Genomic DNA, 14,670 nt, shown 5'->3' on the forward strand with positions numbered 1-14,670 from the left:
TGCACCTGGTGCCTTAGATGTGCTTTCTTCAAGAGATACGTTTAGGATACAACCTGTTGATGGAAGCCTACCCAGAAGATATTGACCTGAAACTTACTGATGAACTTTTGCACTATCCATAGGCTTGGAGCAGAGCACTCTCGGTCTCATACAGACATTTATCAAATTATATACAAGGGGGGGAAATCAGATGGCCTTTCCTAATGTGGAAGTAATCTTGCAGCTATTTCTTAGTCACTAACTACTCAGGAGAGAGGAGTTTTTCAAGACTCAATTATAAACGAATTAAGGCCCATTAATTACATAAATTATTAGGGGGGGGATGGAATGAGGAGTCACATTGATAAGAGGAATTAAGGCAATTTATACAGCTCAAACTGCAAACCTGATTGTAAATAATGCCATTACAGGAAAAATGTAAGATGTAGAAGGGGACAAGGTAAGGATGCTCCCTATGTCATGGCTGAAACTGCATTTGAAGTAGAAACTTCCTTAACACTGTTATTTTAAATCACTTGGCTATACCAGATCGGAAAACAACAGATCTCTGCCTGCAAGGTGCTTGCTAAATAAGTGTGACAAGATTAAGAGATGTGGGGGAGGAATTAGGAAAGCCGTGGTTCAAATCTCTGCTCTACCATGAACAGCCCAAGTTGCATGAAGCAAGGAGCTCAAGTGACATATGTGGCTCTCCTCCTCCCCATTTTATCCTCACAACCACCCTGTGCGGTAGGTTATGCATTCCTGTGCATGCTTGGATACGACATACCGGTACTCATTTTATATTATTTATTTATTGTATGCATGGTACCTTTATTGTGTATTTATTTCATATTCACATGTATTAATGTGGCTCACACTTTGGGGGGCTTTGGGTGGTGTATAAATAAAAAATCATACCATATCATGCCATGTGTGTTGCTGTGTGCATAGGATATGTTGCTGCATGTTGCCGTGAATGTTGGCATGGGGTCCTGCTGCGAAGTCTTCTGCACACATTTGTGTTTGTGTGTGTCAGAGAGGGGAGGAGGAGCTATCAAGACTTCAGCTGATCAGCTGTCTCTCTGGTTTGACTTACTCTGTTCCCTTGCCCTGCAAGGGAAGATGTTTAGGACCGAAAGACAAGAGGAAAGTGTGGATACATGGAGGCAGGTCCACACCATACACTTAAAATACATCCAAATCACATTTAAGGCACATGATACCCCTCCCCCCAAGTCCTAGGAATTGCATTTTGTTAAGGATGCTTTTGTATTATGGTGCTGGAGGAGACTCTTGAGAGTCCCATGGACTGCAAGAAGATCAAATCTATCCATTCTGAAGGAAATCAGCCCTGAGTGCTCACTGGAAGGACAGATCCTGAAGCTGAGGCTCCAATACTTTGGCCACCTCATGAGAAGAGAAGACTCCCTGGAAAAGACCCTGGTGTTGGGAAAGATGGAGGGTACAAGGAGAAGGGGACGACAGAGGACAGGATGGTTGGACAGTGTTCTCAAAGCTACTAACATGAGTTTGACCAAACTGCGGGAGGCAGTGGAAGACAGGAGTGCCTGGCGTGCTCTGGTCCATGGGGTCACGAAGAGTCGGACACGACTAAATGACTAAACAACAAGGACGCTTGGAATTGTAGCTTTGTGAGGGAGAAACTTCAGTTCTCAGGATCTTTTGGGGGAAGTAATGTGCATTAAATGCACTTTGTGTTTTAAATACCGCTATATGGTTTGGATCTGACATAAAAGTTGTAAAGCAGCACAATATGAGACTGTGGAACATGTTTTCTGCTTACACAGTGTAAAAGTTAAGCCAGGTCCCTGAAGCTTTACAATTCCCATGCTTTTTGTTGCATGCATAAATATATGCCATAACTCTTCACTTAAACATAAGGTTTCAACGTTCCTAGAATAATTGATTCCTAATAGTGAATACTATCTAAACTTCAGTTTTTGTTTTTTTATGTATAATGATTTGTATTCTACTGTCAAGTCTGAGAAGTGGAAATAAAGGATGAAAAGCCATGCCTGCCTGCCGATTCCGAATCAGACAGTAATAAATCACAGTAACATGTCAGAGAGGTTCTGTGACTTGAAAACATGGGTTGTGACACCATATTCACTTGTCTGTGTGCCGTAAGTTATGAGATACGAGGTCAGAAAAGTGACACTGGATTTGTAGTTCCAGTTTACTCTGCCAAAGATTATCCCTTCAACAGGGATTTTAACAGAAACCCAATGTACAACGTGTTTGCTGCAACTGGCTGTGTGACTACAAGCCTTACTGGTCTGGAAAGGATTCCCACAACTAAAAGTGTACGTACTTTCCCTTTTTGCTCTATGGAGATGCCTGCATATTAAGTGCCTTAGAATGCCATCTTCTATCCTTTCCAAGTCTCAGGCTGCTAGAAACCCCAAATTGTGCTGGGTTTTGTGATGTCCAGCCCCACTTCAGCTTGGATGTGTTGAGAATTGACCAGCACAACTGTAAATAAATCATAGAATCGTAGAGTTGGAAGGGAGCTTGAGGATCATCTAGCCCATGGGTAGGCAAACTAAGGCCAGGGGGCCGGATGTGGCCTAATCGCCTTCTAAATCCGGCCCATGGACGGTCCAGGAATCTGTGTGTTTTTACATAAGTAGAATGTGTGCTTTTATTTAAAATGCATCTCAAGACTCAAGATCTACCCACACTGGAAGAATGGCAGATGCAGCTGATAGACTATATGCAACTGGCAGAGATGACCGGCAGAATCCGAGAGCTGGGAGAAGAAAGGATGGAAGAAGATTGGAAGAAATTTAAAACTTATTTACAAAAATATTGTAATTTGATTGAATGTTAAGAAGGATGCTTGATCATAAATAATTGGCCACCACTAAACTAGATTGAAATTAGATGATAAGTGAGATTAAGGAAAAGACAAATCCTTTGGGAGAACTATTAGATCATATTTAAATGAGTGGATATAAGATTGAAAACAAGATGATAATTTGCTTGGAAAAACTTTTTAACAATGTAAGTGGGAGCGGGAGACGTGAGGAAGTCCAAATGAGTTATGGAAATTTGTATATGACATAAGCATTGTTGTTTGTTATTTATGCCTTTCTCTTATAAAAATCTTTAATAAATATTTATAAAAAAATAAAAATAAAATGCATCTCTGGGTTATTTGTGGGGCATAGGAATTCGTTCATTTTCCCCAAATATATATATATATTCCGGCCCCCCACAAGATCTGAGGGACCGTGGACTGGCCCCCTGCTGAAAAAGTTTGCTGACCCCTGATTCTAATCCAACCCCCTACAATGCAGGAATATAAAGCTGTCCCATATAGGGATTGAGCCTGCAACTTTGGCGTAAACAGCACCATGCTCTAGCCAACTGAAATGAGTGCTAATAACTTCCCTTCTTTTTAGAAATGAAAATTAGAGAGAGGTGATTCTCAAACAAAGAAGATGAGCTGAGGGAATGTCTCACACTGGAATAGGACTAAGAGTGACTGCACACAGTCTTGATTTGGTCTGAGGACTGGAGCAGTAAAAGGAAAGGGACAAAGCTTAACCCTGAACTTGCTCAAACCAAAACAGCGCAGCCCAGCCTAGGCATTTGTATACAGGAAATCACTCACATGATCTGCTTCAGCCTTTCCTGTGTTTGAATGAAACCGGAAGAGCAGGGATAATAGCTCGTTTTCCCACAATTCCCTCCTTGATGATTGCCCCATCAATGCCCCAAGGCCACAGGTTCAAGGTCTGCTGTGAGCTCTGTGCTATTTTCCAAAAAAGCTATCAGAAAAGCTTGAGTCAGTGAAGCACAATCCTGCTGGAAACATCAACCCAGAAATTCTGCCCCCAAATGCTTAGGAACCTGGCAAGCAGAGGAGGAGACGGGGAGTTACTGCTTGATCAGTTTCAGAGAATAAGAAATGTCAAATCCTAGATGTGTGATCTCTCTTGACACATCTTCACTATGCTTAGAAGCATTAGAGGTTCCCATAAATTATTTTCCCTACCCCTTGTAATCACCAATTGTTATTTTTAAAATGTTCTAGGTCTGGGTTCATGCTCAATTTTTCCCTATTCCTTTCAGTATTTGATTGTAAGCCTGCAGTCGTCATTGTCTTCTTCTTCTTCTTCTTCTTCTTCTTCTTCTTCTTCTTCTTCTTCGAAATTCTGACAAAATCAGAACAATGCAGAACAGAACATAGGGTTCCATATTTCAAAAAATAAAATTCTTGACACCCACAAAGTTAAAATAGTGATTTTAAGTTTCCGTTGCTTTTTTGATCGCGTTGCCATACATCTGGGTTTTCCATGACATTTTGCCGATCCCACCCCCGACGCCATTTTTACACCCCCAAACCAGGACATGTCAGGAATTTACCTGACGTACGGCAAGCCTACCTAAACAAAACATAAGCATAAAAGTTACATATAGCTACAACCATTGGTTAAATCTCTGTTCTTCTTTACTTATGACTGGAATCCTCTTTTTGGGGGTCTGTGGTATCACTTTATGTGATTCCACAGAAGGTCATGCATGGCTAGTGGTTGCCATTGATGTTGCTTTTGTGCTACGTATTTAATAAAGAGATGCCATGTTGCTTGTAACTTTTCTTCTGTCTTTTTTAATTTGTTCGTTTTTTGCCTTTTGTGTTATTTCCCCATCAATACAATTGCCCAAGTTTGCTGGAAGCATTCAAATAGCAAGTTGTCTCTCAAATCCAGGGGTCAGCAAACCTTTTCAGCAGGGGGCCAGTCCACTGTCCCTCAGACCTTGTGGGAGGCAGGACTATATTTTGAAAAAAAAAAAATGAACGAATTCCTATGCCCCACGAATAACCCAGAGATGCATTTTAAATAAAAGCACACATTCTACTCATGTAAAAACATGCTGATTACCGGACCGTCTGCGGGTCGGATTGAGAAGGCGATTGGGCCAAATCCGGCCCCCGGAGCTCAGTTTGCCCACCCATGCTCAAATCTTGCTACCTTCAGGCTGAAATACTCCAGATAGTAATATTTTTAATATCCTTATTTTTTAATCACCCCTAACTTTTTATCAAATTTTTGTAATATACAAAAATAGATAGGCACTGGAAAAAAGGCAAATAACAAAGGGGGCAGGGTGTGTAATATACAGTATTACAGAATGAAATAACAACAGCAAACAATACCAATCATATATCAGATGGTATTGAAATACCCCAAGCATAATGTTTTATATTTTGACTTCCCTCATCAAATATGGGTAGCAATGCTATCCTGGAATTTCGGTCTAGTTTCTGACCCATGGTAAGTCCCATTTCATAAAATATTTTTTTCCCCTATAATATCTGTATCTTCTCACAGGACCACAACATACGGAATTTGGAAATTGACTCTGCAGCCTCTCCAGCATAGTAGGCTATCAGTACTTGATATTCTGCTAAGACTGTGAGGAGCCAGGTACCGTCTATGAATTAATTTGGATGAATTTTCTCTCATTTGGGATGCAACAGACTGGAATGGTATTGTGCTCCAGATTTGGTTTGGTTTATTCAATTTATTATATCTCTACGCCGCTTTCCATTCAAATGAATCCCAAAGTGACGTACAAACAATAACAATAACATAACATGTAACTGAACATCACAAATAAATTGTATAAAATAATTAAGGAATTACCAGTGAAACAATACAATTTATAGTCAACTTTATAGTCAGTTTCAGGCTCTAAGTCTTGTTCCCACAGTTCTCTTAGGCTTAGGGAGTCTAATAATGCTCGTGGTTTCTTGCAGTTTCTGATACAGTCCACTTATCAGCAAAGATTCCAATTATTTAGAAATAATGCATATTTATTAATTTCAAGGCTGTTGAGAACCAAACCAGGAGTGGTTAACCTGCGATCTCCAGATGCTGGAGGACTCATAACTCCCATCAGCCCCAACTAGCCAGAGTTTTTAGGGGGCTAACCAGGTTGGGATAGCTGGGATAGCAGGCTTGTTAGTTTTTGAATGTCTTGTGTAGATTCAATTTCGTTGTTCTGTATGGGACAATGGCAATAAAGATTATCGTATCATATCGTATCAATGATCACCAATGATTGGCGCTGCAGAGCCATAAAACCCAATAACATCCCGGGGGGCACAGGTTGGCCATCCCTGCCATAATCTATCTCACAGTATTCAGTGTGCCCCATGCTCCCCGGATGTCCCGTCTTGTATATATTTTCTTCAGGAGTCAGTTATGGACCTGGTCTCTCAGAGGAGGTTCAGAGGCTTTAGAAGTCTTCCTTTGATTGGCGTGAGCTGCAGGAGAGCGCAGAGTTTCGATTTTCACAGAACGCTGCTCCGGGAGAGAGAGAAAAAGCCCAAGAGTGCTGTTGGACTCCAAAGCTTGCCCGCGCCCCTTTTTATACCAAACGAAGCTGCTCCCCTGGGAAGGGAGACAATGGTTTTATGTATCTCCTCCCACGGATCTGGAAAGCAAAAGCCCCCGCGTTCTGGAGGCCGGAGCTGACCCTTCGCTGGAAAGCACCCTTGCCTTTTGTTCCACCCGGGGGGGGGGGGGGAGAGAGAGAGAGAGAGAGAGAGAGAGAGACCCGCCTCCCCCGGGGCAGGCCGAGGAATTCAAACCCCTCCCCTGCCCTGCCTTCCCCGCCTCGCTCCGTCCGGCACTTCTGCCCAGGACCGAGCGCAGCGAAGGTACAAAGCCCAGGCAGGCGCGCCATCGGGGCTTCCTCCTCGACGGGACGAGTTCCTTGTGTGACGGGGGGGCCTGTCTGCCCTCCACCCGTCCCAGCGCCGGCTTTGAAACGGGGCTAGAGAGCGAGTCCTTTCCGTGGAGCCGGGCGCCGCTTCGCCTGGAAGCTTCGAGGGGAGGGACCGGACGGGACTGGATAAGGAAGCTGATCGCGGCGCAGATCCGCTTGGAGAGCCTCGGACGGAGGGTGCCTTGGGAGAAGAGCAGGCAAGACGCCAGGGTGGGGGGACGACGGGGGGACGAACACCATTGCCTACATCGGATCGCGTTGGCAGGTTCGACGGGGCCCCCCTAGCGAGTTCCCCGCCCGCTTGGGAGGAAACCGGCCGTAGGGAGCGGCCCCCTGTTCTCTGCGGGAGAGACTAGACGGGGTGGTCTTCCTACCCCTGGTGAGGGCGATGGAGAGCCTCTGACCCCGGATTCGTGGAGAGGAGTCTATAAACTCAAAGGGCTGGATCCTGCTTCCTCGACGGAAGGGGGTTTTGGCAGGCAGGAGTGTTCACCCCACTTCCCTGCTGAACGCCCCTGTGGCCCCCTGGATGGTCTCGATCCCGTGGGAAGTGGCGAGGAAGGCAATGTTAGTGACCTAGATGTGGGGGGCCTTGGACCAATGAGGCCCAGAGGACTCCAAGGAGCCCCTGGGAAGTATGTTCCGGAAGGCCCCACTAGTGGCCTGGGGGCCAGGTTCGCGGAGCGGGGGCACCACGGCCTACGCCAACCCCGTCTGGACGGCGTTATTTGACTACGAAGCCGCCAGCAGCGACGAGTTGACCCTGCGGAAAGGCGACTTGGTGGAGGTGCTCTCGTGGGATGCCGCCATCTCTGGGGACGAAGGCTGGTGGGCCGGCAAGGTGAACAACCAAGTGGGCATCTTCCCTTCCAATTACGTGTCGCCCAAGACGGGGGGCTACGCGGGCCCCGAGAGCCCCCCTGAGGCCGACTTCCGGGACCTGAGGCTGGAGGAAGTGATAGGAGTCGGTGGCTTTGGGAAGGTGTACCGCGGCAGCTGGAAGGGGGAGTTGGTGGCGGTCAAGGCTGCCCGCCAGGATCCGGACGAGGACATCAGCACCACGTCAGAGAGAGTACGGCAAGAGGCCCGGCTCTTTGCCATGCTGCAGCACCCCAACATCATCGCCCTCAAAGCCGTCTGCCTCCGCGAGCCCAACTTGTGCCTGGTGATGGAATATGCGGCCGGGGGTCCCCTCAGCCGCATGCTTGCTGGCCGCAGGATCCCACCCCACATCCTCATCAACTGGGCCGTGCAAATCGCTCACGGGATGCAGTACCTGCACTGTGAAGCCATCGTGCCCGTCATTCATCGCGACCTGAAATCCAACAACAGTGAGTAGGAGGGTTGGGATTGGTGGTGAGGGATTTGGATATATTTGCATATATTTTGCCTGAACAAATCAAGCTGGTTGGTTAGTTCGTTTCAAAAATGTGCATCCCCGCCTTTCGGCTTGAAATTGCTCGCGTAATGATATATTAAGATCGAACAGTGGAACGAAAGGTGAAAAAATGTAACCGAGCCGTAAACTGACAATAATGAAAAGAAGAACAACCGAGAAGGGAAAATAAGAATGGAACATGGAAAATTAACTCAGAACATTCCTGTTGAAATAATCTCGTTTTTAAATGCCAGCTTAAAGATGAACAGGGAGGAGGCCAGGCAGACCTTTCTGGGAGAGAATGGCATCTTCTGGGTGCCACTTTGGAAAAGGCTCTGTCTCTCTCCCCTCTTAATCAAATGTTTGCTGTTGTGCAGAAACAAGGAAAGCCTCAGCAGCTCGACAGAGGTGATAGGCAATTCTCAAGGCACCACCCTGCTTGCAGATTTGAGTGCAGTATTTAAGAAAACGAGGAAGCCAGGAACAGGAAGCATTAGGCCTGGGGGCCAAATACGGCCCCCAGGACCTCTGTCTGGCCCTTGAAGCTCACCCAAGGCCATAGCCCTCACCAGCCCTGCTCTGTGCCATAGCTGAGTCGTTTTGCCTGGTTTGCCTGTCTTTGGACTGTGTGAAGGTGTCTTGCTTGCCTGGGTACAGGATGGGAATATGTGGGGGAAGTGGGAGCCATGCAATTGCCTTTGGCTTTTATGTGCCCAGAATGCAACCTACGGCACAAAGCTGAGTGTCACATGCATTGCTCTGCCTACTTTCGCATCTGGCCCCTCCCACCCCGGCACGCAGCACCTAGAGCATTGGCCACGAAGGAATGCGACCTTAATGCGGGGAAGAACTTCCCCATTCCTTCCTTAAGCCTTGATAATAAATGTCAAAACTGCAATTCCAAATTGCATCAATTTCATGGCCTAAGCTATGTCCTTCCTTATTTATTTTAGCTTTGGGGTACACAATCTAGCAGGCGGTTTGTGCCATTGTGTAGAAATATAACTTCCCGCTAGGGATTGTGCCCCACAGGGGGTGGGAACCACAGAAAGCCTTCCTTTCAGCAGTGGCGCTAAAATTTGAAATGTTGTTAGAGTTTCAAGTGTAAAAAAAAAAATGCGGGGGGGGGGGGAGGGCTGAATGAAGGCAAGAAAAGGTGACTTCTGGAACAGGTGTACTGGGAGCAATCAGCACTCTCAAAAGAAGCCATTGATAAGGAATATGCACCGTAAATTTGAAGCACTTGTTCCCCCTAGAGAATCCTGGGTACTGTAATTTAAGGGTGCTGAGAATTGTTGCTCTTTGAGGGGTAAACTATAGTTCCCGGGATTTTATTTGTATGGTGTATATGCAGCAATAGGAATGTAGGAAGCTGCTGTATAGCAAGTCAGACCATCGATCTATCTAGCTCAGTATAGTATAGAAACATAGAATTGTAGACTTGGAAGGCACCCCAGGGGTCATCTAGTCCAACCCCGTGAAGCGTAGGAATCTGCACTAGCTGGCAGCTGCTCTCCCAAGATTTCAGCCAGGGGACTCTCCCAGCCTAACAGGAGACGTTGAGGGTTTAAACCTGGGACCAACTGTGTGCAAAGTGGGCACTTGACCACAGAGCTACATCCCTCCCTGAAGGGGCAAGCTGCCCAGTGGACAGGAAGGTTTTGGAAGGCACGGGAAAGGAGCCTTCTTTTAAGCCAGAATCCGGCCTGGAACCTTCTTTCAGTTCTGGGACATGAGAAGCGAGGGTGCCTCTGAGCACATCCAGAATACTCTCCTCCTCCCTCCCCCGCCAGTTAAACACATTTTCCCCCTCCCACCTGCCTTAGGTCAAGAGGTGAACTAAGGTGGAGGCAGGCATGAGAACTAGCAGGTCCAGTTTGGGAAATGAAGTTCTATCTGCCACCCTCTCACTGTTCTCCTCCCGGAGTTTTGCCACCAGACAGCAAATGAGTTGACCTCAGTGACCCAAAGCTAGAAGGAAGTGACAGCAACTCTCTCTCTCTCTCTCTCCCAGAAACTAACTCTACACTGTCGTTTCCTCTTGTGAGGGCGAGATAAATGTTTTTCTTTCCATGCAAACAAGAGCCTGATGATTTGAAGCCTTTTCCTCTCTCTCTCCAGGCGCTGGGCTTCCTCCAGCTGTAGATTTGGGGAGGGGAAACCAGGGACAAGGAGGGGGAATTTTGTCCCATACCATTGCAGCCCTCGCCCTAAGCAACTCTTGCTTTGATCTGTTTGAAAGAAAATCTTCCTGTGGCAGAAGCCCGCACCTCCCCATCGCAGATAGGCAGATGGCCAGAGTCGTCTCCCTTGTGCTGGTTGCAAGGCACTCTGCACATGTTCAGAGGAACATTGTCCTCTAGATGTCGCGTCTTTCAGGCAGAGCACTGGTGGAAGGGTTCCTGTTTCATAGCTGATCGGATGATGGCTGTTTTCTTAGTCCCATCCCAACTGCCTGCCTCTGTCGGTCATATGAGAATCACGCCTTGCAGGGTTGTTTTAATTCTGGATTAATGAATTTAACTCTGGGTTAATGAATTTAATTCTGTATTAAATAATTTAATTCTGGGTGAAATGGGGAGCATCTGTTTGGCTACCATGGGGAACGACACGCTGGAAGAGGTGAGCCTTTGCTCTTAATCCGGCAGCTCTGCTTCTTACGCTGCGGGAATAGTACCTAGCAATTTGTTCCCTAAATTGTAGTTATTACTGTTTGCAAAATGTCCACCATTATGTCAGGCACGGTGTGAGAGGAGGACAAGCCCGTATATGGCAGGGAATGTTCACTGCAACAGGATTCCTCCAAATATAGGACTAAATGGGAGCTGCCTTTGGATGCAGAGTTGGGAAGGGAGTAGATGTTAAGCATCCATCCTGCACCTGTGTGCAGAGCACTGTCCTCCTCGTTTCTTGGTCACCCTGAGTGTGACAAAATGCTGCAAACTGGGATACAGTGGTGCCTCGCTAGACGAAAAGAATTCGTTCCGCGATTCTCTTCGTCTAGCGGTTTTTTCGTCTTGCGGAGCAAGCCCATTGACAGCTTAGCGGATTAGCGCTACAGCTGTCAAGCGGCTTCCAGCGATCAGCTGTTAAGCGGCTTATCAGCGGAACAGCTGATAAGCGGCTTAGCGGCTTAAGAAAAGGGCGAAAAAAGCCGCGGGGGGATGCAAGATTTTTTTCGTCTTGCGAAGCAACCCCATAGGGAAATTCGTTTTGCGAAGCGCCTCCAAAACGGAAAACCCTTTCGTCTAGCGGGTTTTTCGTCTTGCGAGGCGTTCGTCTTGCGGGGCACCACTGTATATGCATATATTTTAGGCCCGCGGATCTTCCTGGCTCAGGGGCCTCACCTAGAGTCGGAAGGGACCCTGAAGATTGTCTAGTCCAGGGGTGGCCAACTCCCAAGAGACTGCGATCTACTCACAGAGTTAAAAACTGGCAGTGATCTACCCCATTTTGGGGGGGTTCAGGTCAAAGCTGTTGAGCTTCTTTGGGGGGAGCCACTGATCTACCAGTGATCTACCACAGAACGTCTACTTATTTACTGGTAGATCACAATCTACCTGTTGGATGTGCCTGGTCTAGTCCATGGGTAGGCAAACTAAGGCCTGGAGGCAAAATCCGGCCCAGTCGCCTTCTAAATCTGGTCCGCGGACAGTCCAGGAATTAGTGTGTTTTTACATGAGTAGAATGTGTGCTTTTATTTAAAATGCATCTCTGGGTTATTTGTGGGGCATAGGAATTCGTTCATTTCCCCCCCCCAAAAAAAAATATATTCCAGCCCCACACAAGGTCTGAGGGACAGTGGACCGCCCCCTTGCTGAAAAGGTTTGCTGTCCCTTGGTCTAGTCCAACCCTAGGAATATGCAGCTGCCCCATATGGGGATCAAACCTGCAACCTTGGCGTTATCTGCACCATGCTCTAACCCAGTGTTTTTCAACCTTTTTTGGGCAAAGGCACAGTTGTTTTATGAAAAAAATCACGAGGCACACCACCATTAGAAAATGTTTAATATTTTTTTCTGTAATGGCAAACAAAAACGTTGCGGACCGTTCTCTGCTCAGCGGGGATCGATCCGCTGATCCCCGCTGAGCCGGCAGATGACAGCTCCGTCTCCGCACTGTTTGCGGAGAGGGAGATGTCAGAGCCCCGCTGCTCTCTATGGGGAATCGGATGAGAGTGGACTGCCTGTCCGCTCTCATGCGATCCCATCCGATCTGATCCCCACCCAGGACAGATGGAAAATAGGGTGGACACAGTCCGGCGCCCGCCTAGTGGGCGAAAATTTGACATTTTTTTTTAATCTTTTGAATTTTTCAATTTTTCCCACGGCACACTAGGCAACATCTTGGGGCACACTAGTGTGCCGCGGAACAGTGGTTGAAAAACACTGCTCTAACCAACTGAGCTATCCCACTAGGGCACAAGATAGGGAATATTTTCAGCCTATGAGCAATGTTCGCTTCTGGGGTCACATTCCCCTTGTAGGCAGGACTAGCAGCAAAAGTGGGTGGAGCAAAAATAATGTTAATTTTACCATTGTATAATCAGCTAGTTTCTACACACACTCAACACATTGCACTGTATTCTCCATCAAGAAGCATGATCAGAGTTCAATGACACATTCCAGCTTGGCAAAAACACCCAAAGGAGGATGTGGAACATCTGGAATTTGACAGAAGGGCATCCTGTTCAGAGCATACAGTATAGCCCATAGCTGTCAACTTTCAGATTTGAAAATAAGGGATCAGCAGCCTCACCTGTTCCAGGGACAGTCTACGGGATATCTAACAATCCGGGATAGCAGCAGGAAGCAGCGGGAAACGGCGCTGGAATAAGGGAATTTCCCGCAAAAAAAGGGAAGGTTGCCAGCTATGGTATAGCCTCTCCTAACAGGCTCAAAATACCTGGCCATCTGCCTCTCTATAGAAATATAAGCTACCGTAACAGAACGTAGACCAGAGCTTTCCAAACTTGTCATGGTGGTGACACACTTTTTAGACACGCATCATTTCATGACACAGTAATTCAGTTCTACTCACATACCAGTAATTCAGCTTTACCAGCAAGCTCTCATTCTAGGCCACACTGCAGCCGGCATGATAACGTGTCGTGACACAGAATTTGGAAAGCTCTGACGTAGACAGTCGTTTTTAAGTCAGTAGGAGGTGGCTTGGGAGAGAGATTTCGCTTCCTGTGATGTACACACATATGCAAACTTATCTCTTCCTACTGTCACTTCTGATCAAACAAGTTTTGTGGGGGTGGGCAAAGGGGGGAATACGGAAAAACTTGCCAAACCTGTTTAACACAGGTGAAAGTGGAAGGAGTAGGTACACCCCCCCAAGCAGTGATCCCTCTTTCAAATTCTTTTCGACTCCTCTCAAAGGACAACAGTTGCTTGTCTATAGGTTCTCCCTTCTTTATTCCAGGTCTTATGCGTATGTGTGTGTAAATTTGTCACTCATCTCAGTATTCAACCATCTGGCAATATCTAAAAGCAGCATGAGAGTCTTCTTTAAATATCTGAAAGGCTGTCCGTCATGCAGAAGACAGAGCAGACTCAGGCCACCTTCGCACCATACTATAATACTACTTTATAGTCGTGACTTCTGTGCCAAAAACTCCTGGGAAGTCGCGTTTGTTAAGGGTGCTGAGAGCTTTTATTCCTCTATTTCCCTCCCAGGGCTACAGTTTTCTGAGTGGTTTAACAGTCAATCTCTTTCCCCAGGTAGCACTAGAAATGGTAGCTTTGGGAAGGAGAGAGGGGTCTCCTAACAACTCTCAGCATCCTTAACAAGCTTCAGCTCCCAGAATTCTTTGGGAGAAGCCATGACTGTTTAAAGCAGAGACCAGTATACTTTTTCAGCAGGGGGCCGGTCCACTGCCCCTCAGACCTTATGGGGGGCCAGACTATATTTGGGGGGGATGAACTAATTCCTATGCCCCACAAATAACCCAGAGATGCATTTTAAATAAAAGGACACATTCTACTCACGTAAAAACACGCTGAATCCTGGACCGTCTGCAGGCCGGATTGAGAAGGCGATTGGGCCGGATCCATCCCCTGGGCCTTAGTTTGCCTACCCATGGTTTAAAGTGGTATCATAGTGCTCTAAATGTATGAATGTGGCCTTGCTAACTGTTGTTTTGGAAGATTAGGTGAAGAACCCTAGGTCTGGGAACAGCAGGGAAGAAGGTTTTGGCTAAAGATTAAGAGAAAGGTCCTAGTGGCATAAGCTGTCCGACAGAGAACCAGGCTGCCTTGAGAGTCGCAGGTGGGCCCTCCTTTGCAGGGGCTGTTAAATCCCTGAGTGGCTGTCGGTCAGGGCTGTGTCACTGTAACATGCTGCACGAAAGATCCTTTGTGGAGGTCATCTTGTGCAACCCCTTGCTCCACGAAGGATCTTCAGTAGATCTCAGGGCTTGCCATTAAGCCAAACCAACACAGAGTTTTCATGTATTGATGACTTCATCAATGCATGAAAACTATGTGTTGGTTTGGCTTAATGGCAAGCCCTGAGGAGCTGACTGGGGAGAGGGCAGTTGC

At 46.8% G+C, this 14,670-nt stretch overlaps 1 protein-coding gene across 1 annotated transcript in view; it reads left to right on the plus strand.

The window, feature by feature from the left end:
* The first annotated feature begins 5,179 nt into the window (after positions 1–5,179).
* The window catches only part of MAP3K11 (mitogen-activated protein kinase kinase kinase 11), a 32,318-nt gene continuing 22,827 nt past the window's right edge, over positions 5,180–14,670 (plus strand). Inside the window, exon 1 of the mRNA XM_083715470.1 lies at positions 5,180–8,075. Within this exon, the coding sequence (XP_083571596.1) occupies positions 7,382–8,075 (694 nt within the window). The 5' untranslated portion in view covers positions 5,180–7,381. The remainder of the gene's footprint in view (positions 8,076–14,670) is intronic.

The sequence above is a fragment of the Podarcis gaigeae genome, assembly GCF_964106915.1.
Source record: "Podarcis gaigeae genome assembly, chromosome: 16".
Taxonomy (NCBI): Eukaryota; Metazoa; Chordata; class Lepidosauria; order Squamata; family Lacertidae; genus Podarcis; species Podarcis gaigeae.